Genomic DNA, 27,750 nt, shown 5'->3' on the forward strand with positions numbered 1-27,750 from the left:
GATGAACCTGCAGGTGCATTGGTGGAAGAGTGGGGTAACATCTCATAGCAAGAACTGGCAAATCTGGTGCAGTCCATGAGGAGGAGATGCACTGCAGTACTTAATGCAGCTGGTGGCCATACCAGATACTGACTGTTACTTTTGATTTTGACCCCTCTATGTTCAGGGATACATTATTCCATTTCTGTTAGTCACATGTCTGTGGAAATTGTTCAGTTTATGTCTCAGTTGAATCTAATGTTCATACAAATATTTACACATGTTAAATAAACGCAGTTGACAGTGAGAGGTCGTTTCTTTTTTTGCTGAGTTTAGGACTGTCGGTTACTACAACTTGTTCTAAACTGCCTGTTAATACAACTCGTACTGTACTGCCTGTTACTACAACTAGTACTCCCTGTTACTACAACTAGCACTCCCTGTTACTACAACTAGTACTCCCTGTTACTACAACTAGTACTGCCTGTTACTACAACTAGTACTGCTTGTTACTACAACTCGTACTGTACTGCCTGTTACTACAACTCATACTGTCTGTTACTACAACTAGTACTGCCTGTTACAACAACTAGTACTGCTTGTTACTACAACTCGTACTGTACTGCCTGTTACTACAACTCATACTGTCTGTTACTATAACTAGTACTGCCTGTTACTACAACTAGTACTGTACTGCCTGTTACTACAACTCATACTGTCTGTTACTATAACTAGTACTGCCTGTTACTACAACTAGTACTGTACTGCCTGTTACTACAACTCGTACTGTACTGCCTGTTACTACAACTCATACTGTCTGTTACTACAACTAGTACTGCCTGTTACTACAACTAGTACTGTACTGCCTGTTACTACAATTCATACTGTCTGTTACTACAACTTATACAACTTATTGAGTCTGTTAGGAAGATCACGTAACTTTTTTTTCTTCCTTAGTGAATTTCAGGTATGACATCAAATACAGCTACTTCCAGCTGGTGGAGTCCCTGTCTGGAGCTGTGGGGCCGCTTTGGCATCACATTCAATTAGTCTGATAATATACCAGCAAATGTCTGTATCTCAAATGGCATCTTATTCCCTTCGATAGGTAACATCCCAAATGGCACCCTATGTAAATAAAGTGCTCAGTCTGAAAAACAAAGTTGAGTGTAATAAATCTGTTTTTATTCTCTGGCAGAGAAAGAAGTTCAGAGAGGGAATACAGTAAAAACACTGAGGTTGGTGCAAAACAGAAAACAGCTCACAAAATGGCTGAAAGGTGATCATTCCTAAAAGAGGAAAATGCTGGTCCATCATCTGCAGTTTAAGACAAGTAATCATCATAACATACAAAAGGTGAGATTAGAACTAGCGTCAGCTACAGGGGTACCAGTCAGTGAAAAAGAGCGGGATCGACTCTTTAAAAAGGGTACGTTCAACCATGCAATCCTACTAAGGAACGAGCCAGTCAGTCAACCTCCATACCTCACCACCCTTCATGCATATATACTCATGCATACAAGCAGCAGAAAGTTACAAGGTATCTGTACTACTGTCCATTGAAATACAATCCTATGTCTTAATGAAGCCTCCAGTCTGCTAGATAACGTTACCGTTCTGAATATTGTCAATCAGATGGGGAAATACTGAATAACTAATAAACAGCAGGATAATTCATTTTTATTCTATACCATAACCCATGTCCTTTCAGGGCTCGACTGCAATTTAAAATCTTTGCGGTCTGTCCATGCACATCCATCTAGTCATTTGTACATACAATGCTTTAATCAACAGTAGAAAGGAGTTACAGGCGTGGCACTTTGAAAGAGTAGAAGAACATTGGGTACCTGATCAGACCGTTTCTACCAAGATGTGAAAGTTTCCTAACAACAAGTAACAATAACTGAGAAAATACCCAGAACTGTATACACAGGTGATTAAAATATTGTTTGAGAGCACTAGTGTATTATAGCACAGCATATCATTATCCTGACCAGAGATGAGTGGTGGGAGGTGAGTGATTGGGCTGTCTGTCATAGCAGCTGGGCAGTGATTTAGGTCCAACAGCAGAGGGCAATGTTGTGCTTGTCTGCGGCCACAATTACCATAGCAGCAGAAGGACATAATAATTAGTCTGAGCCCTCGACTCACATACCGTTACACCATTATATACACACAGAGACCCTGAAGGTTCAGTTTAGTATCCTAAGCTATTACAAATACATTCATTTGACCTATGACCATTTTGATAGGAAAAAAAGTGCTTTATATTGTTACTGTGGTGGAAATGTACCAGAGACTAGGATAAAAACCTGAAGCAAATTAATGTTGAGGAATTGGTGCAGCAGAGCTCTGAATGAAATATGTTCTCACCCTCAGGTAACCCAACACTAAGATGTCTCTATTAATTGTCACCAGAGAACACTTCTTCTCAATGTCATTTGATTCCCACAGCAGTAGATACATTTCAGTAGTTGCCTTTTGATTACAATTGAATATTATTTTGGTATTGCCTAACACATTTAGAACCATGAAAAAATATGGTTTTGACTTAAGGCACCCATTTCCTTGAAACATTTGTATTATTACTGGGAACACAATTCACACGTTTTATAAAATCATCCAGTAGAGTTGAAGAACGAGGAGACTCAGTTGATACTGTATATCTTCAAGGTAGTCTGTTTTTTGCATGTTGGTCCCCCACTGATGACCTAGCTCTGGCACAAAACCTACTGACACCAGTATCAAAACAAACTGTACAACAAGAGGCTGAAAACCTCTTTGTAACATGGACCTTTTACAACATAATAAATACAACCACACATCACACACCGACAGGGCATCTCAAAACACAATGTATGAAATCATCCACTAAAACACTATGTCTGATCATCTGGCTTCTAAGACTTGGAAGGGTCTTGTGCTCCACTTGTAGTTTTGAGGAGGCTATGACCTGGTCCAACGTGTTGGTGGGTGAGAGCCCTGGTCGGGACAGGGACACCAACACAGAAAGTTTAAATTGTAGCGATCACAATTGTATTGTTTTAGATCACTGGGGTCAGGAAAGGTATTGAACAACAACACCCTTCGATTCTCCAAAATGTTCTGCTACTTCTACCCAAAATGATAGCCCGTATCAAATGTAGCAACTATTCATATTTCCGTAATCTAGGGGAGATCTAGAGTATGTAACAAAGGCCATAACCACTAATTACTTATTAGTAATAATTACTAATTATGTATTAGCCTCAGGCTAACTTACTTAAAACAAAGTAGCAGGGCACAATATTTGGCAACATGGGTGAATAAAACAAGTGGTTGTGAGAGTGCAGTTATCTGGTAGGTGACACACAGAGGGAGGAAGGTTGGTGAATGACAGTCTGTAGTGCAGCTTAGCCACACTGGAAATTAATGCTGAGACCTCGATCATCCTGAGGGGTCTCCCTACAGTACCAGTATCTGTGCTGTTGGCATGTTAGTGTTATACGTTGGGCCATTCCAGTGGGCCATTGTGCTGACTGCAAGCCTCACCATCCCACCAAGTCCTACAGAGATCTGACAGGGAGAGAGGGGACCACCCAACTAGAGAGTCCTGCAGATCGCGAGAGAGATAGAAGTTCTTTAACAAAGACCTTGTAAAAAAGATGTCCCTCATGAATATTTTAATTTGTTCATCTTCAAAAAGTTGATTTAAATAACAAGTACTGTAGTAGGTCCACTGATCAATCAGCTCTGCAGATATCCTTGCACAATGGCTTAAAATTCTACATTTGCCAGAAGGTTTGCTGGTTCAGTCTTAAAGGGTGGGGTAAAATAAGATGCCTCTCCCTTGAGATGTCTCTAGGAGACCTGATTGTTGTCCAGCCTCTTCTCCACAGCTTTGAGGAGGAGCTCAGAGTACTGCTCCAGCAGAGCCAGAGTCCTCTCCTCCCCTGAGCCTGATCCCCCTGTGCCTGGTCCTACAGGCCGGCAGCCCAGCGTACACAGGGAGCCTCCTGCTGCCGGTTCTCCAGAGGGGGATGGTAGTAAGCTCTGGGGCAGGGAGCTCAGCTCGGCCCTCACAACCTCAAAGGCCTCAGACAGGACCCGGGCCATCTCATGCTGCTCCTGCCTGGAGGCTACAGGCACACTGTTCACCTGCAAGAGACAGACATTACCACACAAATGAAGTGTATGGAACTGTTCTAAGATGTTGTTGTACATTAATTGTTGTATATCAACAGCACATTTCATCTCTGCATCTCCCAGACAGAGATGGTGGTCTATAAAATAGTAGCCTTTCAGTGAGTGACTCACCATCCTGTAGAATTGGGAGGCCTTCCTAAACGAGTTCTGTAGCTCGCTGGCCAACACCTTGCACGACTCCATACTGAGAGAATCCTCTATTTAAGAGGAGAGAGTTGTGGTACATTGCTAAGGTTCGCGCTGCTTAAACCATCATAGCACAAGCAACTACAAGACAATAGGTTATTGGGCAACAGTAGGGCAATATGCCAATATAGGAAACATGTTGTCAACAATATGTAACCATAGAATGTGGTATGTTTGATCTTTTACACAAGGGACGGAAACACAGCAGGACAAGGACCAATGTTAAAAAGTGAAAAAGCGAGAGATTAAGAGAGTGGTAGAGTGAGAGAGAGAGAGAATGAGAGCATGCCTCACCAATCGAGAGAAACCGGTTAAGTGACGGAGGACATGGACAGGGTGAAGGTGAAGAGTACATGGGGGTGGAGACAGCAGGCCACAGTGCACCAGTAGTAAAGAAGTGCTTGGTGCTGGTCAGGCCCAGACGCAGAGATGACAGGGTGAAGGAGGGAGAACGCTGGAGCAAACCTGTGCGGTCCTGGCTGGGCCCTCGTTGTGACAGCAGGTAGACCGGATTGCCCTGAAGAGACAGCTCCGTCACGGGGCTCTCCTCCTGGGTCAGGCCCTGGCTTTCCTCTGTATTTGGCTGTTCCAGTCTGTTGTCTACAACAGGGGCCTCAGGACGCAGCTCCGCGGTGAGACCAAGCTGCTCCGCCTCAGGGCTCAGCACTGGGCTAGTCTCCCAAGGAGCAGCAGGGGAGGGGGACAATGCAATGACTAGCTGGACGTTGTTCAAGAGCGGTGGTGGTTGATTCTGTCCCTGCTGGGGCAATGAGCTAACTGGGGGGGAAAGGTTGTCCTCTTTGACAGTCTTGTAGGAAGTGGTGGTGGTCTTGGAGGTACCGTTGGGTGTGAAGACTGCCAGGGAGGGCTTGTCTGGGAGGGACTTGGAGATGTCCAGGTTGAGCTGGGGCTGGGTGCTGCACGTCAGCTTGGCCTGCAGACTCTTGGTGGTTGGGTTAGGGTTAGAGCTAGCTATGAGATTGGGGATAACAGCAGCTTGGGGCATGGCTAAACCCATCCCTGAGAGGGAGGAGGACGCCGAGGAGACCATGGCCACTGGGAAAGATGCTTTAGTACTCGGACTGTGAGAGGAGCAGCTCTGACTCTTGGTCGTTGGAGGGTTTGAGGTGTTGGAACTACTTCCAGACCCAGACTCCTCCTCAGTCACGTTTAGGTTGTCTCCCATGGACACGGAGCGGGACATCTTGGCCATGGAACTGGTGGTGGGGCTCATGTAGGAGCAGCGGGACTTTAGGCTCCTGGGCATAGTGGCTGTGCTGTGGCTGGTACTGGTGTTGTCCTGAGGCTGGGGGGAGGTGGGGAGTGTCACTTGACCCTCGCTGGCCTGGGATTGATGGAACTGGGAGTGATGGGGCAGGGGGGCCACCTCCTTGGAGGGCCGAGACAGGGTTAGAGGCATGTCTACTGGTAACAAGAGAGAGACAGAGAATAAAGGTACATGATTAGGCTATGCAGGCCAGGACGACAACATCTGTCTCTTATCAGAAATGGTTTTAGTCATGGGAATATTTGGGAACAGATTTCCAAAATTAAACTAATTTGTAGCTGAATTCCTGGTGATTTCAGTATTTTTTTGGTCCGCAAGCCGCCTGCTGCCGACCAATGTTTTACACAGGTCCCTAGTTATCTGGGCTGGAGCGTGAAGTCACTAGCTCTGCTGGTCGGCTTCTACAAAGCAACCTAGACGTCCGTTTTGGGCAAAAATGTGTATTTATTATGAAGTTCGATCCCCACAGTGAATTATTTTCAAGTTTGCTACAAATCGAGATCTTTAAATAAACAGTGATCCGTTCTGACATTTTCTTTGTCTCACAGGACCACGTGCTGACACAGACCCAATCACGGACTGGGCAGGCTACGAGGAGGCTTGCGCTCTCATGCCATAGACATAAGGTTGTTGCTCAGGCAGGATGAATACGACTACATCGACCACGATCCTTTGCTAAGCAACATGAAGCAATATGGAGCGCTACAAATGTAAAAAAGTTCCGGCTTCATGAGCCATCGGGAGTTTCCCATAGGAATATGTGGATGACATCAGCGCCATCACTATCTACTGGTTTTATACCATACATAGAACATAAGACGAGGACCTTTTTAAATCATAACATTGTCCAGCAATACTTTATCATAACATTGTCCATTAATACAATATCATGACATTATCACAATCCCTTCCTTAGTGTCTCACCCTCAGTGTGCAGGTTCTGGACTGACTGGGACTTCCTCATGCCTGTAGTTGTGAGGTGAGAGGCTGCAGCCTTGGTCACAGGGCTGACCATCCTACGGGAGTCCACTGCAGGGTTAAACAGCTTCTTCCTCAGAGGAGAGGCCCGCAGATTAAGAAACTTCTCCGTAGTGTCCACTACTTCTAGTCTCCCGGTGGGGCCCTTTTGAGAGTCTTCTGAGACCTTCCTCTGGCTATGGGCTTGGCTCTGGTCTCTGTCCTGGTTGTGCTCCATGAGAGGCCTCACCTGAGAGACCAGGGGCTTCACCACACCGCTGCCTACCTTCCCCTCACCAATGCTCTTAGATAGGAATGGAAAGGAGGTCCTGCTAGAAAGGAAAAACAACGAGTCATTCAGCTGGGACTGTCTGTCAAAATATTCAGTTGATTTAAAATGATATCTCACGTTTGAGATAAATTAGTATGGGTTAAGTGCTTTTCTTGGATCAACTAACTGGCATACCTTCCAGTAGAGCATTGGGACAGGAACTTGGAGGAGATGCTGATATTGTCAGGGGTGGCAGCTCTCGTCGGACTCACTGACAATCAGAGAGGATTAATACAATTGATACATCTGGAAAATAGTTGACCTATTACCGTGTGTGTCTTTGTTATGTGTAAACTACTATGTCTCATGTACTCCTGGCAGCACAATCAATTTCCCTGTGTGGACAATAGTCTCTGGGTGCAGCCCAATAATATTTATTTGCTCTTGAAGTGTGCACGCGTTCACTACTTCTATTTACAAAAGCATTGGATTGGTGGAGGCAGGGTATAGTGGGAGTTTCCATCAACATGTCTTATACCAGTCAAGGAGAAGGTAACTGGGATGTAGACTCTGTTCTTACCTGGGTTGTTAAGCTCAGCCAGGTTGCCAAAGTGCTGTTTGAGGAAGGCCTCCTGGTCGGGGGTCTGGGGTACTACCGTCACCCCCTTGGCATCTCCCCTCCCTACGCCCCCCTCCTCTTCCACCTCCAGTTCCTCCAGGTCCAATTCAGAGGAGTTCCCATCCACACTGAGAGGCTCCGTGGGCTCAGGGTCTGACACACAGACAATTTGATTAACTAGTAGAGGTACATTGCATAAAAACGTCCACAGAGAAACTGTGTGTGTGTGAGCCCTGTGTGTGTGTGTGTGTGTGTGTGTGTGGTTGTGTGGGGCTCACCCTCTGCAGGAGGCTGCTGCTGACTGTCTGGGCTGGACAGTCTGCTGCTGGAGTAGTCCACAGAGCAGGCGCTGTCTGGGCTGTGTTTGTCATGGTGACCCTGGCTCCACTGGTTGTGGTTCTGGTACCCCTTCACACTCCTGCTGGCCCCAGGCCCAGGCAGCAGCTCCTTCACCAGGTACTCACTACAGAGAGAGAAACACACATAGTAGAGTGTAAGTTTATTAAAGTGCTAGGATGCATCCCAAATGCCACCATATTCCCTATACAGTGCACTACTTATGACCTGGGTCCATAGGGAATAGGGTACCAAGTGTTACTACACAATATAACAGCAATTGATAAACATTACATAGTGAAAACAACATTCCAGACCCTAAGTACCTGGATATATGGATTAGATGGTACAGTATGTACAGGGCCTTCAGAAACTATTCACAGGCCTTGAATTTTACCACATGTTGTTGTTTTACAGCCTGAATTTAAAACGGATTAAATTGAGATTGTTGGTCACTGACCCACACACAATACCCCATAATGTCAAAGTGGAAGGATGTTTTCTAAATGTTAACAAATTCATAAAAAATGAAAAATCTGAAATGTCTTGAGTCAATATGTATTCAACCCCTTTGTTACGGCAAATCTAAATAACAAGTCACATAATAAGTTACATGGACTCACTCTGAGCACAATAATGGTGTTTAACATGATTTTTGAACGACTACCTCATCTATGTACCCCACACATACAATTATTGGAAAAGTTCCTCAGTCGAGCAGTGAATTTCAAACACAGATTCAACCACAAATACCAGGGAGGTTTTCCAATGCCTCGCTAAGAAGGGAACCTATTGGTAGCTGTGTAACAATTAAATAAACCGACATTGAATATCCATTTGAGCATGTTGACGTTATTAATTACACTTTGCATGGTGTATCAATACACCCAGTCATTACAAGAGATACAGGCGTCCTTCCTAACTCAGTTGCCGGAGAGGAAGGAAACCGCTCAGGGGTTTCACCATGAGGCCAACAGTTACAGAGTTTAAAGGCTGCAATAGGAGAAAAATGAGGATGGATCAATAACATTATAGTTACTCTACAATACTAACCTGAATGACAGTGAAAAGAAGGAAGACTGTACATAATACAAATATTCCAAAACATACATCCTGCTTGCAACAAGGCACTAAAGTAATACTGCAAAAAAATGTTGCAAAGCAATTCACTTTTTGTAATTAATACAAAGTGTAATGTTTGGGGCAAATCCAATACAACACATTACTGAGTACCAATCTCCACATTTTCAGGCATTGTGATGGCTGCATCATGTTATGAGTGTGCTTGTAATCGTTAAGGACTGGGGAGGTTTTTAGAGAAAAAATAAATGGAATGGAGCTAAGCACAGGTAAAATCCTAGAGGAAAACCTGGTTTAGTCTGCTTTCCACTAGACACTGGGAGATGAATTCACCTCCCAGCAGGACAATAAACTAAAGCACAAGGCCAAATCTACGTTGGAGTTGTTTACCAAGAAGACAGTGAATGTTCCTGAGTGGCCGAGTTACAGTTTTGACTTAAATCTACGGCCTGAAAATGGTTGTCTAGTAACGATCAACAACCAATTTAACAGAACTTGAAGAATGTTGAAAATAATAATAAATTGGCAAATGTTTCAAAATCCTGGTGTGGAAAACTCTTAGAGACTTACCCAGAAAGACTGACAGCTCTCAGGGGACTTACCCAGAAAGACTGACAGCTCTCAGAGGACTTACCCAGAAAGACTGACAGCTCTCAGGGGACTTACCCAGAAAGACTCACAGCTCTCAGGGGACTTACCCAGAAAGACTGACAGCTCTCAGAGGACTTACCCAGAAAGACTGACAGCTCTCAGGGGACTTACCCAGAAAGACTGACAGCTCTCAGAGACTTACCCAGAAAGACTGACAGCTCTCAGGGGACTTACCCAGAAAGACTGACAGCTCTCAGAGACTTACCCAGAAAGACTGACACCTCTCAGGGGACTTACCCAGAAAGACTGACAGCTCTCAGAGACTTACCCAGAAAGACTGACAGCTCTCAGGGGACTTACCCAGAAAGACTGACAGCTCTCAGAGACTTACCCTGAAAGACTGACAGCTCTCAGGGGACTTACCCAGAAAGACTGACAGCTCTCAGAGACTTACCCAGAAAAACTGACAGCTCTCAGAGACTTACCCATAAAGACTGACAGCTCTCAGAGACTTACCCAGAAAGACTGACAGCTCTCAGGGGACTTACCTTGAAAGACAGCCGGAATCACTGTCAAAGGTGCTTCTACAACGTATTGACTGAGGGGCATGAATACTTATATAAATTAGATATTTATTTAATTTGAAAGAAATTTGCAAAAATGGCTAAAACAATGTTTTCACTTTGTCATTATGGGGTATTGTGTGTAGATGGGTGAGACAAGAAATCAATTTGACACATTTTGAATTCAGGTTGTAACAACAAAATGTGGAATAAGTCAAATTTATGAATACTTTCTGAAGGCACTGCATTTAGTATACAAACTACAGTATATGATATGTAGGGGCCAGGAGTCTTACCATGTCAGAGAAAACTACAGGCCCCAACTATATTGTATGTGTACTATGATAAGGCAGTGATATACATCCATGGTGTAATGGAGAGATTGTAGAGATCCAGGAGAAAAAAGGTAGAAGCTGTGTTTACCTGACGGCTCATTTATTGATTGATTCATTTGATTGATTTACCTGCCGGCTAAGCTGACCCTGTCCTCAAAGCCGTCGGGGTACAGCACTGGGCCTGTCTCTGTGTCAGGTGTCTGTGGAGAGAGCATGATGTATTTGGGCCGCTGCTGGGACCTCTGCTCAGACTCACCCTGCAAGATAGACAAACATGAGAATATACTATGAATCATAAAACATCACCTGAAATAACTGAATTGGACCTCACAATCCTCAATACACAAAATATGGATGAGAGTACCATGGTTTCATCCAACCTATTTTGTGACCCATTATTTAACATTTATAAGTAGTAAATCCACAGGTAACATAGATGGAGTAATACATTGTCTATGCACTGTATTAAGCAGGGCCAAAGTAAGGTCAGGTGGCTGTTCTCTGTTAAATTAACTCACCCATGCAGTGAGGGGTTGCAGGCTGATGGTACTGCCCAGCTCTTCCTCTCTGAATGGGTCTCTGAAGGAGTCAGAAACAGGCTGGGTCTGGGTCTTAGTGGGGGAGGAGGGGGGCATGGCGAAGGAGTCCAGCTGTCTGAGGTCTAACATGGACTTGACCATCAGATCCATGCTGTCCATGCGTCTGGACCAGCGGCGCCGCGGACGAGGACCCCTGTCCTCAGAGTGGTGACTGCCCTGGGAGGACCGCCTGCCAAAAGAGTTCTCCTACAGGACGGACGGATGGACACACGCACACACGAGTTGTGAGCCTACAGTTTATAGTGGGAATATTCACAGACCGTGTCTGAATTAAATTTCTACTTTACAAGTGACAAAAAGAAGAGCGAAAATACATGGGAGACAAGGCTGGGGGCAGAGATGACTGAGGAAAGGCTGGGGGCAGAGATGACTGAGGAAAGGCTGGGGGCAGAGATGACTGAGGAAAGGCTGGGGGCAGAGATGACTGAGGAAAGGCTGGGGGCAGAGATGACTGAGGAAAAGCTGCTACAGAAAGACTGCTGCTACTAACCCTTTTCAGTTGATGAGAGTTGTGCTTTTCGTCTGAGGTGTCTGAAAAACAAACACAAAACCAATTGACATCACAATGTGTCCTGTCAACATTGTGAAGAACCAAATTCTTAATACCGCAGCATTGTTTGCTTGTGTACATACAGTACCAGTCAAAAGTTTGGACACACCTACTCATTCAAGGGTTTTTGTTTCTTTTTACAATTTTCTACATTGTAGAATAATAATGAAGACATTACAACTATGAAATAACACATATGGAATCATGTAGTAAGCAAAACAGTGTTAAACAAATCTAAATACAGTTTAGATTTTAGATTATTCAAAGTAGCCACCCTTTGTCTTGATGACAGCTTTGCACACTCTTGTCATTCTCTCAACCAGTTTCACCTGGAATGCTTTTCCAAAAGTATTTTGAAGGAGTTCCCACATATGCTGAGCACTTGTTGGCTGCTTTTCCTTCACTCTGCGGTCCAACTCATCCCAAACCATCTCAATTGGGTTGAGGTCGGGTGATTGACTTAGAATACGTGGACAACTACAAATACCTAGGTGTCTGGTTAGACTGTAAACTCTCCTTCCAGACCCACATCAAACATCTCCAATCCAAAGTTAAATCTAGAATTGGCTTCCTATTTCGCAACAAAGCATCCTTCACTCATGCTGCCAAACATACCCTTGTAAAACTGACCATCCTACCAATCCTCGACTTCGGCGATGTCATTTACAAAATAGCCTCCAATACCCTACTCAACAAATTGGATGCAGTCTATCACAGTGCAATCCGTTTTGTCACCAAAGCCCCATATACTACCCACCATTGCGACCTGTACGCTCTCGTTGGCTGGCCCTCGCTTCATACTCGTTGCCAAACCCACTGGCTCCATGTAATCTACAAGACCCTGCAAGGTAAAGTCCCCCCTTATCTCAGCTCGCTGGTCACCATAGCATCACCCACCTGTAGCACGCGCTCCAGCAGGTATATCACTCTGGTCACCCCCAAAACTAATTCTTTCTTTGGCCGCCTCTCCTTCCAGTTCTCTGCTGCCAATGACTGGAACGAACTACAAAAATCTCTGAAACTGGAAACACATATCTCCCTCACTAGCTTTAAGCACCAGCTGTCAGAGGAGCTCACAGATTACTGCACCTGTACATAGCCCACCTATAATTTAGCCCAAACAACTACCTCTTTCCCTACTGTATTTATTTTATTTATTTTGCTCCTTTGCACCCCATTATTTTTCTACTTTGCACATTCTTCCACTGCATATCTACCATTCCAGCGTTTTACTTGCTACATTGTATTTACTTTGCCACCATGGCCTTTTTTTGCCTTTACCTCCCTTTCCTCACCTCATTTGCTTACATCGTATATAGACTTGTTTCTACTGTATGATTGACTGTATGTTTGTTTTACTCCATGTGTAACTCTGTGTTGTCTGCTCATACTGCTTTGCTTTATCTTGGCCAGGTCGCAGTTGTAAATGAGAACTTGTTCTCAAATAGCCTACCTGGTTAAATAAAGGTGAAATAAATATAAAAAAATTGTGGAGGCAAGGTTTTCTGACGCAGCACTCCATCACTCTCTTTCTCAGTCAAATAGCCCTTAAACAGCCTGGAGGTGTGTTGGGTCATTGTCTTGTTGAAAAACAAATGATAGTCCCACTAAGCGCAAACCAGATGGGATGGCGTATCGCTGCAGAATGCTGTGGTAGCATAGTTGGTTAAGTGTGCCTTGAATTCTAAGTAAATCACTGACAGTGTCACCAGCAAAGCACACCCACACCATCACACCTCCTCTATGCTTCACGGTGGGAACCACACGTACGGAGATCATCCGTTCACCTACTCGGAGTTTCACAAAGACATGGTGGTTGGAACCAAAAATCTCAAATTTGGACTCATCAGACCAAAGGGCAGATCTCCACCGGTCTGATGTCCATTGCTCGTGTTTCTTGGCCCAAGCAAGTATCTTCTTCTTATTGGTGTCCATTAGTAGTGGTTTCTTTGCAGTAAATCGCCAGATTGACTGAACTTCATGTCATAAAGTAATGACAGACTGTCGTTTCTCTTTGCTTATTTGAGCTGTTCTTGCCATAATATTGACTTGGTCTTTTACCAAATAGGGCTATATTCTGTATACCACCCCTACCTTGTCACAACACAACTGATTGGATCAAACGCATTAAGAAGGAAAGAAAATCCCACAAATTAACTTATTTTGACTGGTACTGTATGTTAAGTGAGATACCAACCTGTCTTTTCCCCTGCACTGCAGCCTGACACCATGTAAGGAGAGACCCTCTCTTCCTCATCCTCTTCTTCTATCCCCTCCTCCTCCACCTCTTTGTCACTGTCAGAGGACATGGTGACAATGGGAGGGGAGCTATATACCTCTCTCCTGGTGCTGCACAGGTCAGACAGAGAATAGAACACACACTATTAGGTGACAATAGTCAAACGAAACATGTTGTATGCCTCCTAAATGGCACCGTATTCCCTATATAGAGCCCTATGGCTCTTGGTCAAAAGTAGTGTACTATATAGGGAATAGGGTGCAATTTGGGAAGCACAGAGTGCATTTGCAGTTGACATTGAATAACCCACATAATAACTAACAACATTCATAGCAACAAGCCTGTAGACAAACAAGGGGGCGGCAGGTATCCTAGTGGTTAAGAGCGTTGGGCCAGTAACCAAAATGGTTGCTGGTTCAAATCCCAGAGCAGACAAAGTGGAAAATCTGTCGATGTGCCCACGAGCAAGGCACTTAACCCTAGTTCCTCTGCTAAATGACTCAAATGTAAACAATTCAGGATTAAACACTTGTCTTCACTCCATCAATCAAATGTATTATGTCAATTGGCATTCAGAATATGTGTGTCTCCACTAAGTTATGTAAATGTTATGTTTGCTTTCTATGGGTATTAGCTAGCACAACACATGTTATCCCATTAACTACATACCCTTTGCCCCATGAGGAGCTAACAGCAACAAGAGAACAAACAACAACAGGAATAAGTAATATGAGTCAAGGTACTTGTCCCACATTAGTGTGTTTAAATACTGCAGATACCTGAGATTGCAAGGTTTGTGAAGTGGGGTCTTCTGAACTGGCTTGCCATTCTGCTTAAGGTCCGAGAGACGCTGTCTCATACTGATGGTCAGCTCCGGGGCCAGACGCCACACAAAGATACAGCTATCACCAGACACAGTTATCATGTGCTTGCAGTCATTGGTAAACTTCATTCCAGTCACAACCTCTGTGAAAAAGAAAAAAGACAAACAAATGAAAATAAGGAAATATCTGGGCACTCAATTATGGACATTTTTTAACAAAGATTATCTGTGGAATTCACAGTATGAGAGGTCATTAAATGCAACGATGGACATGATGATGAAGAGGAGTTCCAGATTGTTCCTCCTTTCTGAATACACTGCTGGCTGCAGATTGTCAGTCACACATTTTGCTGTATTTCTTCTAACTAAATGGAGTAGTTTTTACCAGAGTGTCCAAACATGGTGGCCACACACTCCCCAGAGTAGAAGTCAAAGATGCTGATGTTCTTGTCTGAACAGCTGGTGGCCACATACAGCCCTGAGGGGTCTGTCTGAACCTGAGGAGCGAAAAAGACAACGGTGGGCCAATTTTTATAAACCAGCTACAGTGTTGTCAAATTAGTCTTCACAGCAACACTACATGACATGAAAACATGCAAGCCTAACCCACCTTGATGACAGTCCCATCCTCTCCTTGGGAGCCCTTGTACAGTTTCTTCTGTTTTCCGTTACTGATGTTGAAGATTCTGTTGTTAGGGGAAAGAAGTGTCAAACTAAGAACCTACAGGAACAGAGGTTCTATTCAGATCTCAACATGAAAACACACCAGCAGCTCAGTACTCCAGGAGTAAATCCCAAAGACAGTTCTGCTGTTGAAGCACCCGTGGCTTTATCAGGTGATCAATCCTCTGGTTTATCAAATGTCAGCACATCTATACACGAAAATGGAGGGCAATAAGTCAATGACCTCAAGTCAGATCCGTCTGTCTATTTTATGTCCTGCCTCAGCAGTTAAGTTTTAGACTGGAAAACATTCAGATCAAGGGACTGAGTCATCTGACCTTGAAAGTTCAAGGAAACACTGGACTGTGTTGTATCAGCATATCGATTGTGCAACCAGGGCTGGTAAAACCTTGGATCATTGCTATTCTAACTTCCGCGACGCATATAAGGCCCTCCCCCGCCCTCCTTTCGGAAAAGCTGACCACAACTCCATTTTGTTGCTTCCTGCCTACTGACAGAAACTAAAACAAGAAGCTCCCGCGCTCAGGTCTGTTCAACGCTGGTCCGACCAATCTGATTCCACGCTTCAAGACTGCTTCGATCACGCGGACTGGGATATGTTCCGCATTGCGTCCAACAACAACATTGACGAATACGCTGATTCCCAAACCAGAAACCGTGGATTGATGGCAGCATTCGCGTGAAACTGAAAGCGCGAACAACTGCTTTTAACCAGGGAAAGGTGACCGGAAACATGACCGAATACAAACAGTGTAGCTATTGCTTCCGCAAGGCAATCAAACAAGCTAAGCGTCAGTATAGAGACAAAGTAGAGTCACAATTCAACGGCTCAGACACAAGAGGTATGTGGCAGGGTCTACAGTCAATCACGGATTACAAAAATAAAGCCAGCCCCTTCACGGACCAGGATGTCTTGCTACCAGGCAGACTAAGTAACTTTTTTGCCCACTTTGAGGACAATACAGTGCCACTGACACGGCCCGCAACCAAAACCTGCGGACTCTCCTTCACTGCAGCCGACGTGAGGAAAACATTTAAACGTGTTAACCCTCGCAAGGCTGCAGAACCAGACGGCATCCCCAGCCGCGTCCTCAGAACATGCGCAGACCAGCTGGCTGGTGTGTTTACGGACATATTCAATCAATCCTTATCCCAGTCTGCTGTTCCCACATGCTTCAAGAGGGCCACCACTGTCCCTGTTCCCAAGAAAGCTAAGGTAACTGAGATAAACGACTACCGCCCCGTAGCACTCACTTCCGTCATCATGAAGTGCTTTGAGAGACTAGTCAAGGACCATATCACCTCCACCCTACCTGACACCCTAGACCCACTCCAATTTGCTTACCGCCCAAATAGGTCCACAGACGATGCAATCTCAACCACACTGCACACTGCCCTAACCCATCTGGACAAGAGGAATACCTACGTGAGAATGCTGTTCATCGACTACAGCTCAGCATTTAACACCATAGTACCCTCCAAACTCGTCATCAAGCTCGACCCCGCCCTGTGCAACTGGGTACTGGACTTCCTGACGGGCTGCCCCCCCAGGTGGTCAGGGTAGGTAACAACATCTCCACCCCGCTGATCCTCAACACTGGGGCCCCACAAGGGTGCGTTCTGAGCCCTCTCCTGTACTCCCTGTTCACCCATGACTGCGTGGCCATGCATGCCTCCAACTCAATCATCAAGTTTGCGGACGACACTACAGTGGTAGGATTGATTACCCCCATGACGAGATGGCCTACAGGGAGGTGGTGAGGGCCCTTGGAGTGTGGTGTCAGGAAAATAACCCCACACTCAACGTCAACAAAACAAAGGAGATGATTGTGGACATCAGGAAACAGCAGAGGGAGCACCCCCCTATCCACATCAATGGGACAGTAGTGGAGAGGGTAGTAAGTTTTAAGTTCCTCGGCGTACACATCACGGATAAACTGAATTGGTCCACCCACACAGACAGCGTTGTGAAGAAGGCACAGCAGCACCTCTTCAACCTCAGGAGGCTGAAGAAATTTGGCTTGTCACCAAAAGCACTCACAAACTTCTACAGATGCACAATCGAGAGCATCCTGTCGGGCTGTATCACCGCCTGGTACGGCAACTGCTCCGCCCACAACCGTAAGGCTCTCCAGAGGGTAGTGAGGTCTGCACAACGCATCACCGGGGGCAAACTACCTGCCCTCCAGGACACCTACACCACCCGATGTCACAGGAAGGCCATAAAGATCATCAAGGACAACATCCACCCGAGCCACTGCCTGTTCACCCCGCTATCATCCAGAAGGCGAGGTCAGTACAGGTGCATCAAAGCAGGGAACGAGAGACTGAAAAACAGCTTCTATCTCAAGGCCATCAGACTGTTAAACAGCCACCACTAACATTGAGTGGCTGCTGCCAACACACTGTTTCAATTCCAGCCACTTTAATAATGGGAATTGATGTAAAATACCACTAGCCACTTTAAACAATGCTACTTAATATAATGTTTACATACCCTACATTACTCATCTCATATGTATATGTATATACTGTACCCTATATCATCTACTGCATCTTTATGTAATACATGTATCACTAGCCACTTTAAACTATGCCACTTTGTTTACATACCCTACATTACTCATCTCATATGTATATACTGTACTCGATACCATCTACTGCATCTTGCCTATGCCGTTCTGTACCATCACTCATTCATATATCTTTATGTACATATTCTTTATCCCTTTACACTTGTGTGTGTAAGGTAGTAGTTTTGGAATTGTTAGGTTAGATTACTCATTGGTTATTACTGCATTGTCGGAACTAGAAGAACAAGCATTTTGCTACACTCGCATTAACATCTGCTAACCATGTGTATGTGACAAATATATTTGATTTGTCAACCAACTCTGTGCCATGGTGTGCTAACAGCACAGCAGTGGGGTATACTGCAAGGCACGATTAATGAATTAGCCAGCTAACTGAAACAACTTTACATTTTTTTGAAGCATAAGTTTGAAATTGGCATGGTCTAATTTACTCAACAATCAAAAACACATATCAAAGTTTAGCTTTCTTCATGACCCAGAAAATCAATAGTTATTCCTGGTCGTTTATCAAAGTTAGCTGGCTAACTCATTGATTCTACTTTGGAGCATACCCTCTCTGCTCAGCTGGTATGCATGTCTCTCCCCATCTGACCACATGGGGTCACGCTAACAGCCTAACTGGTGCATTTTCACTGAGTGCCAGAAGGAGACCAGCAGCCACCAGCTAGCTGGCAGGCAACCACCCACAAGGCCCAGTCAGGGCCCTGCCAACCTTGTGGGGAGCTGGCAAAGTGTGAGGGCAGCCAGTCAACCATTGAGTCACACTCTTAAAGCACCGCCACTTAGTTGTATAAGGAACAAATCAGAGCCTGTTAAACAAGAGTTAAGCCCTCTAACTCTAGCAGAAATAAATACACAAAAAGGCCTGGGGGACATTTATCATTCAGATGCAGTTAAAACAGCCTAGTTTCCATAGTAACGTTTAATCACTGTGCTGAAACAGCAGAGGAGCATAAGGTGTGTTTACAGTTGACTTTAAGTATCTCAAGCGGAGGGAAAGGCCTATTTGGACAGTCGTACTACGCTGCCACATTCATCTTATTTACACCAACTGTGTGGTTTCCAAACCTTGGAAACCACAGGGTGGGGAGGGCGGGGCACGCCCCATTTATATATATACAGTACACTTTTGTGGTTACTACATGATTCCATATGTGTTATTTCATCGTTTTTGATGTCTTCACTATTATTCTACAATGTAGAAAATTGTCAAAAATAAAGAAAAACCCTTGAATGAGTAGGTGTGTCCAAACTTTTGACAGGTACTGTATTTATATTTTTTTCTTAAGGAACTCAGTCCGGCTTTAAACTTACTTTTGAAAGTGCTAATAGTAGAATGCACAGGGTGGAATATCCAAATTGGATAGTGCATCATCAGTTAATCTTGTCATGTTAGTCATTGTGCACCTTGTCATGTTAGTCATTGTGCACCTTGTCATGTTAGTCATTGTGCACCTTTAGAGAGGTGTTAATAACTTGTCAGAAATGTCCAGATCAACTAGCCCATGTCAGCTAATGTTTTTCTATTTTGTTTTTTTAGCCCATAAATATCAGAATTTTGTTAATCAAATATCACATGAATACACAGACATGGCAAAATGTATAGAATTGCAAGAACATTGGCTTTAGAATTGCAAGAACATTGGCTTTAGAATTGCAAGAACATTGGCTTTCTATCCCTCATGACAAAATGTATAGAATGGCTGGAAATAATCTTTAAACCTGCAACATTCTCTCCACCAACAAGAGGGGTGTGAACAGTGTGTCATGTACAGTGCTTGTGCCCAGAGAAATAGACGCGTGCACAGAAGGGGTGTGGGATGTTCCCCAATGCTGGAAGGGGGCCCCCGAGTGATAAACCTTGGGAACCCCTGGATAAATAAAGCAGTACGTAATGAAGCATTACTTGTGGTTAGTTGTTAACATAACTTGGTTAGTTGTTAACATAACTTGGTTAGTTGTTAACATAACTTGTTTGTTTGACATTTCTCTGTTATGGTAGAATTTTCAGCCATAACAACTTAATCTCAGATTCATATTGTAACACCCATGGGGTATTTAGGATATAAAAGGGACTGGCCATTCAAACAAGTAGGCACAAGACCTGCTGGAGAGGTGAAACAGAGAGGCATATTTTTTACAAGTCTGCATTTGAAATATCAGCATTTTAAGCCAACGCTAAGCCACATTTTCTTTCAAAGCGTGTGTTATTGTCGTTGATGCAGGGTGGGGAACGTGAGTGAGAGATGTAAACACTTGAGCAGGCAGGCTGGCAGACGGAGGCTCAGGTCAGGACAGGCTAGAGACAGGCTTCATCAGCCAGGGGCTGGGCCTCTGATCTCATCCTTCCTGTGTTTACAACACTCGAGTTAAGACTAATCCACCTGCTAGGGAGGGATGACTGTACAGTCGGACAGATTACGGAGAGGTCAAACACAAATACACTCACGTACCAGTGGAGGCTGCTGAGGGGAGGACGGCTCATACGAACGGCTGGAATGGAGCTAATGGAATGGAGCTAATGGAATGGAGCTAATGGAATGGAGCTAATGGAATGGAGCTAATGGAATGGAGCTAATGGAATGGAGCTAATGGAATGGAGCTAATGGAATGGAGCTAATGGAATGGAGCTAATGGAATGGAGCTAATGGAATGGAGCTAATGGAATGGAATCAAACGCATCAACGACGTGGTTTCTACGTGGCTGATATCATTCCATTGACTCCATTCCAGCCATTATTTGAGCCGTTATCCCCTCAGCAGCCTCCACTGGCACGTACTCACACTCGCATACTGTACGCATACACAGACAGACTAACACTGTCATCACACACACACATTGACGCACATATACATACACCGAGAACAATAATCGAGACAAACGAGGACAAGTAGACCAGGCCCCCACCTGATGCTGCGGTCCTGACAACCAATAACAGCATACTTCCTGGTGGGGTCGATATCCATGTCATACAGCGTTGTCTTGCGTACGATGTGGTGGGTGCGGGTAAACACGGTTCCTTCATCTGACTGTAAACGACAGGGTAAAACAACCAGAGGTTAAAACAGGTCACCACTCACTGCCATGCTAGTGCCATTAACAACACTACTGTAAATTCTCCAGTGAGAAATGAGAGCTGTTCTATTTAAGCTGTTTTGGCAGACATATTGTTACAATGAGTCATAGTATGCGTCCCTATGGGCCCTGGTCAATAGTAGCACATATAGGGAAGAGGTTTCCATTTGGGACGTAGCCATATTCTAATAAACCACAACATTTATCCTTGTAGGGTTTTTGTTGCTTTTCTAGCAGTGTGCCGTGACTTCTAAAGCAGTCCACGGATTAAATGGTAGAGAATGACAATACTTTCCATCTACTTGTTAATTAGATTGTAACATTTACATACAGAGGGTTAGAATTGCACACCAATCTCAATGTGGATGAATTAGAATTTTCTCCATTTGTTACTTCATACACTGGTTAGGTTAGGTTCCAAGAGTCAACCTGAAAATAGTCTGACTACTTCAGGATTAGACTATCATGTCAAAAGACTGGAAAGACTACCCCAATTCTGAATCTGAAGTTAATCTAGTTCTGTTCACTAAAATGGCTCTGGTCACATGATATCACCAGTCTCACTTAGTCTTCTTCCTCTATGTATACCATTACATCATTATCTGCTTCTTGACGCGCAAAGCTGCCAGCGCTGCTAAGAACAACATGTAGTAAGGAGGTCCTGCCGGGGACTTGGGGCATACAACAGCCAGGGGACACAGAAAGCCTTAGAGGAAAAGTGTCATTATTAAATAGGCCACTTGGAGTTTAATTAATTAGCTGTAAGCAACAGGAATACACAAATTAAACAGGGGTTGGCTGAGCCACGGTTAAGAATGTGGGCCCATGGCCAAAATATGTAGAGAGATCATGATGAAATATTGCCAAGCCTTACCACAAAAGCATTAGTCCCCCTAACCTAGTTAAGCCTCCAGCAGCAGCTGTTCTAGAGCAGCGCCATTGTGTGTGTGTGTTTTACCTTCTGCGCTGTGCGGAAGTAGATGCTCTTGTCAGCGCCACAGCTGATCATCCTGACCTTGCCTTCATTGGCTAAAAGAGAAGGAGCACTGTTACCATGGCAATAATAGCCATGTTAACTTTAAACTGCGAGCTAGTGCCACAGTTGACACTTCCGTGACACCTTTGGAAGCCAAAGGTCTGACTTCCATAGCTGATATAACTGTTAAAGGAGTGAGACTTGAGAGTTTGAGGTAAAGGGGGGTGGTTGGCGGGATGTTGTAAAGGGTCAAAGGTCATCTGCAAATCTCACCAGCGAATCGTACAGCGGTGATGGAAGAGGAGTGTTCATCCAGCGTCTGCAGCAGGCTGTACTCCCGCTCTGCATCCAGCACGTGGATCAGCCGGTCTCGACTCGCTGTGGCTAGCAGCTTCAGCCCTGTCACACACAACACACACACACTTAGATTTGATTCATTACCAGACACTCTTAACCAGAGGGACTTACTACAGTCAGTGCATTCAAATGGGTCAAAACAGCCACATATCACAGTCATTACAAGAGAAAAACCTTCTTCACACCACATATAGGCCTACATTACACTCCAGGACACTCTAGGACACTAGCAACTTACCAGCAGCCAATCCCTGTTCTCCATTTCGGTGGTGGTAAATATTTTTCATTAGGAGGTCCATTTTGTTTTTAACAGCCATAAAGCATCTTATATTAATTAGCGTAAGAACCAATGAGCTGACGGTCACATCACATGGATATCGAAACCAATCAAAAATGGATTTGAAGCACTTCCCCGGAGTGGACTTAACTGAATTTCCAACCGGAATCATTTCCGTAAATGAAAAGCACTATCCTCTCCTTGCTGAGATTGAACGTGGATCCTGGATCTGTTAGCTTTGTGACTTTGTTAACCTTGATCCCAGCTAGATACAATAGCAGGAGGAAAGGTTCACCCTCTTATCCATTGTAATTTAAAAGGCTAAACTGATCCTAGATCAGCACTCCTCTACTCTGAGATGCTTTGTGAATACAGGCCCAGCAGGGCCATGGCTGTTATCTGACTATTATCACCCTCTGAGTTGTTACTATCAAATCAAATTGTATTTGTCACATGCTCCGAATACAACCAGTGTAGACCTTAACCGCGAAATGATTACATATAAGCCCTTAACCAACAATGCAAAGTTTAAGAAATATAAGAGTTAAGAAAATATTCACTAAATGAACAAACAGTTTTAAAAGTAACACCAAATAGCAATAATGAGGCTATATACAGGGGGTACCGGTACCGAGTCTGTGTGCGGGGGCACCGTATACTGCAGGCAGCCAGAGGGAGTGTACTGGGCTTATTCTTAGCCCTCTCTATCTGCTCCTCTGTGTGGTGCCAACTGCCAAATGGATACGTAGAGGAATGATCCACTAAGAACATCAAAATATTATCAATCCTCCTAACATGGGAGCCACTGGATGCATCCCAAATGAGACCCTATTACCTATATATATAGTGTACTTCTTTTGACCAGGGCCTTCTGACAGATGTGCTGCTACTGGGGCTAGACGATGAAGTTCTGGAGGAGAGCCAAGCAGGTCTGGGACCAATGCCAGGGTACTACCACAGCCCCCAACTCACACACACACCCTCAGGCCTGCCCAAGCCAGGCAGGCATAATATGCTCTGCCTTGGACGGCACTTCACCAGGTCTGATAATGCCCTCTTAATAGCCCACTGAACACACAGACACTCTTTGTAACAACACATTCAAATGAGATGAAACATGGTGTGTTGATATCGTTGACCATAGCAGTAGATACAAAGATAACTTCAAGAATTTTCACATTCCATTTCACAAATCTCTTATCAGATGTTTTGGTTTTAATGTGTGAACCGGGAAAGTTCATTCTATAAAGCTGCTCATTTAAACTTTGACTAAGAAGAATTGACATACAGTACATTTGGACCCAACCCTGTCTCTTTATAACGTGCTGGAGCTCTGAAGTGGTTTGTTTCACAAGTCAACGGGAGGTTGGTGAAGCATCTGGCAACCAGCTGATAAGTGGTTTATACCGATAGTAGTATCTTTAACCTTGTTGTCTCTCATTTCCTCCCTGAAGAGGGGAAATCTGCCTTAGCCGTATCAGGCTTGTCATGGCTTGCAAGCTAACAATAAATATCTGTATTCAGTATGAGTTAGCTAACTACATAGAAGGTGAATATGTTATTATGGTAACAATTTGCCTAGTTAAATAAAGGTTAAATAAAACATTTTAAAATAATTCTGGTAACAATTGAATGTACCTGTCTCAGGCTTGGAGTATTCCAGACACAGGATCTCTGAGTCGTGGGCCTGAACGTTCAGAATCTCCCCCATGCTCTCTAGATCGTGGATCCTGCAACAGCAAACAGAACAAAATAGTACTAGATTAGTCCTGTTATGCTCCCATAACAACACCATTTTGTTTTTGCGAGGAGCACACTGTTACAGGTCAGTCTCGCCACACACAGAGACACCGCTGGGCTGCAGTAGAATGCAGAGTAGACCGCCATCATTCAGTTTTGCGTGACAAAGTTAATTAAAAAAAAATAGCCTTGGTGTTTACTGGGTCAGCATCTATCCATCCAGTGATGTGGACAGAGAGTCAGCTAGGCTGCTGCCTGAATGGACACCAGCCTACTCCAACCCCAATTTAACAAACACACACGCACGCACGCGCTCACACACACACCCTCCCAGGAGTCTAGTTAGGGAATTTCATTAGGACATAGAGGTGCTGAGTCCTGAGGGGTAGTGAAGGAAAACAAGGCTCTCTCTGGGACGGCATAGCAGGGGTACTGTACCTCAGGGTTTACCCTGATGAAGGTCTACTGACCCAAACATTAATTAGTTTAAAGGGATCCAATCAATTGTTTGTGGAGTAATCAAGAACACCAGTGTGCTAGAGTTTCTCATTCTACAACAGTTTCTTCCATAGACTTTAAACTACAGGTGTGCGAACAAACCACTCTTTTTCTCCAACAGTACCTCAAGGTGCCGGTCCGGTCGCCCGATGCCAGGTGCTGCCCGTCTGGGCTGACACACATGGTCCTGATGCCCGTCCTGGTCTCGGAGGTCTGGGGGTCGGCCTTCTCTCCGTTCCCCGAGTTGAGGCACTCTGTGTCCAGCAGGCCGGCCGTGTTGTTGTCCATGTAGATGATCTTCTGGAGGTCCTGGACAGACGGAGAGAAGGGGGGGGGGTTATTAGCTGAGCTGAGAATTTGGGGAGGGTGCGCAACAGCGTCAGTTTCCCACTCTTAAAGCAAAACATTTTTTTTTTTTTATAACTAAAACAAGATTGACCACAGTTTGTCGTTTCCAAAGGGAACACATGAGTCATAGTGGGCAGAACAAGAAAGAGGTGGGTAGAGCCAAGCACACACTAGCGATATCCTATTGGTGCATTCTAGTATACATCTGCATATTTCCGTTAGGGAACACCTACTCTGTGAAATGCATGTGTGCAATACCTCAATTCACCTTTGCACACTTTCTAAACAACGCCATTTTTTAAAACTTTTGCAAGTCTACAAAACTTAGTCTGTTCTGTTCAGAACATATTCTAGTTTTGGGAACAGAAAAGTGTATTGAGATCAAATGTTTAAATGATGAGAAGATTTGCAGAATGTCGGCCAAAATCCATCTTGTTCCATCTTCTCCCACTGCCCGCCAGTGGGCTTCCTCTTACTACCGTATTTGGTAGTGAGTGGAAACACCAACAGGATGCTTCACATTTATACATCCGGTGAAATATCTCTCTCATTGTTCTATCTTTGGCATAACTCAGGATTCAAAGGTTCTTGAGTAGAACTACTTTGCATCAAAACTCAATCAGCAGTCATTCATATTGAGATCAGGTTTTAGATAAAGGGTGTGTGAGAGTGAGACAGACGCACGTTGCTGATGACGTTGCGGCTAAGAGTTGTGTTGTGTCCATCAGTGTTCCAGAGCCGGACAGTATTGTCTGAAGAACAGCTGAGGAAGGAGCCTGGAGGCAGACAGGGCTGCCTGCCATCACTTACCCTGTCTGGGTACACCTGTACAGGTACAGAGGAAATGAAACATCAGTAGACCTGTCTAGGAGAGATGATGTATATATGAATCTACATACATTTTGGGTACACCTGACAGGTACAGAGGACATGGAAACATTTGTTCTGAACTAGCGTATGCACATCCAGATAGATTCCAGCTGCAGGGGGGACAAATGGCTTCATCGAAAATAAAAAGATAACCGCACACGGTTTAACAATATACAGTACATTCAGAAAGTATTCAGACCCCTTGACTTTTTCCACACTTTGTTACGTTACAGCCTTATTCTAAAATAGATTCAATAACATCCTCATCAATCTACACACTACCCCATAATGACAAAGCAAAAACAGGTTTAGACATTTTGGCAAAAGTATAAAAATAGCTTATTTACAAAAGTACTTAGACCCTTTGCTATGAGACTCGAAATTGTGCTCAGGTACATCCTGTTCCATTGATCATCCTGTTCTATTGATCATCCTTGAGATGGTTCTACAACTTGATTGGAGTCCAACTGTGGTAAATTCAATTGATTGGACATGATTTGTAAAGGCACACACCTGTCTATATAAAGGTCCCACTGTTGACAGTGCATGTCAGAGCAAAAACCAAGCCACGAGGTCGAAGGAAATGTCTGTAGAGCTCCAAGACAGGATTGTGTCGAGGCACAGATCTGGGGAAGGGTACCAAAACATTTCTGCAGCATTGAAGGTCCCCAAGAACACAGTGGCCTCCATCATTCTTAAAAGGAAGACGTTTGGAACCACCAAGACTCTTTCTAGAGCCGGCCGCCCGGCCAAACTGAGCATTCGGGTGAGAAGGGCCTTGTTAAGGGAGGTGACCAAGAACCCGATGGTCACTCTGACAGAGCTCCAGCGTTCATATGTGGACACGGGAGAACCTTCCAGAAGGACAACCATCTCTGCAGCACTCCACCAATCAGGCCTTTATGGTAGAGTGGTCAGACGGAAGCCACTCCTCAGTAAAAGGCACGTGACAGCCCGCTTGGAGTTTGCCAAAGGGCACCTAAAGACTCTCAGACCATGAGAAACAAGATTCTTTCTCTGGTCTGATGAAACCAAGATTGAACTCTTTGGCCTAAATGCCAAGCATCACATCTGGAGGAAACCTGGCACCATCTCTACGGTGAAGCATGGTGGTGGTGGCAGCATCATGTTGTGGGGATGTTTTTTAGCAGTAGGGATTGGGAGACTCGTCAGGATTGAGGGAAAGATGAACGAAGCAAAGTACAGAGATATCCTTGATGAAAACCTGTTCCAGAGCACTCAGGACCTCAGACTGGGGGGAAGTTTAACCTTCCAACAGGACAACGACCCTAAGCACACAGCCAAGACAATGCAGGAGTGGCTTCGGGACAAGTCTCTGAATGTCCTTGAATGGCCCAGCCAGAGCCCGGACTTGAACCCGATCGAACATCTCTGGAGAGACCTGAAAATAGCTGTACAGCGACGCTCCCCATCTAACCTGACAGAGCTTGAGAGGATCTGCAGAGAAGAATGGGAGAAACTCCCCAAATACAGGTGTGCCAAGCTTGTAGCGTCATACCCAAGAAAACGCGAGGCTGTACTTTCTGCCAAAGGTGCTTCAACAAAGTACTGAGTAAAGGGTCTGAATACTTAAGTAAATGTGATTTCAGTTGTTGTTTTTTTATAAATGTGCAAATAAGGCTGTAACGTAACAAAATGTGAAAAAAGTTAAGGGGTCTGAATACTTTCCGAATGCACTGTATATGAGACCACCATTCAACAGTGTGCA

General features: G+C 44.5%; 1 protein-coding gene across 8 annotated transcripts in view; it reads right to left on the bottom strand.

Annotated features, from left to right (window-relative positions):
• Positions 1 to 1,142: 1,142 nt before the first annotated feature.
• Positions 1,143 to 27,750, bottom strand: part of LOC110505800 (mitogen-activated protein kinase-binding protein 1) — a 64,295-nt gene continuing 37,687 nt past the window's right edge. For 2 of the 8 annotated variants that reach the window (XM_090221143.1, XM_090221139.1), the window contains 20 exons: positions 25,836 to 25,976; positions 24,928 to 25,112; positions 24,204 to 24,295; positions 22,205 to 22,330; positions 21,914 to 21,984; positions 20,788 to 20,909; positions 15,212 to 15,287; positions 14,987 to 15,098; positions 14,558 to 14,744; positions 13,737 to 13,888; positions 11,480 to 11,520; positions 10,909 to 11,175; positions 10,520 to 10,647; positions 7,764 to 7,948; positions 7,447 to 7,638; positions 7,062 to 7,137; positions 6,563 to 6,924; positions 4,816 to 5,772; positions 4,276 to 4,361; positions 1,143 to 4,116 (listed from right to left, as the gene is read on the bottom strand). In XM_090221143.1, coding sequence (XP_090077269.1) covers positions 3,820 to 4,116; positions 4,276 to 4,361; positions 4,816 to 5,772; positions 6,563 to 6,924; positions 7,062 to 7,137; positions 7,447 to 7,638; positions 7,764 to 7,948; positions 10,520 to 10,647; positions 10,909 to 11,175; positions 11,480 to 11,520; positions 13,737 to 13,888; positions 14,558 to 14,744; positions 14,987 to 15,098; positions 15,212 to 15,287; positions 20,788 to 20,909; positions 21,914 to 21,984; positions 22,205 to 22,330; positions 24,204 to 24,295; positions 24,928 to 25,112; positions 25,836 to 25,976 — 3,855 coding nt within the window. In that variant the 3' untranslated portion in view covers positions 1,143 to 3,819. Of the gene's footprint in view, positions 4,117 to 4,275; positions 4,362 to 4,815; positions 5,776 to 6,562; positions 6,928 to 7,061; positions 7,138 to 7,446; positions 7,639 to 7,763; positions 7,949 to 10,519; positions 10,648 to 10,908; positions 11,176 to 11,479; positions 11,521 to 13,736; positions 13,889 to 14,557; positions 14,745 to 14,986; positions 15,099 to 15,211; positions 15,288 to 20,787; positions 20,910 to 21,913; positions 21,985 to 22,204; positions 22,331 to 24,203; positions 24,296 to 24,927; positions 25,113 to 25,835; positions 25,977 to 27,750 lie in introns of all 8 variants that reach the window. The other 6 variants (XM_090221142.1, XM_021585250.3, XM_090221140.1 and 3 more) reach the window with 3 other exon arrangements.

This window comes from Oncorhynchus mykiss, chromosome 25, assembly GCF_057628025.1.
Source record: "Oncorhynchus mykiss isolate SJ-2025 chromosome 25, ASM5762802v1, whole genome shotgun sequence".
Taxonomy (NCBI): Eukaryota; Metazoa; Chordata; class Actinopteri; order Salmoniformes; family Salmonidae; genus Oncorhynchus; species Oncorhynchus mykiss.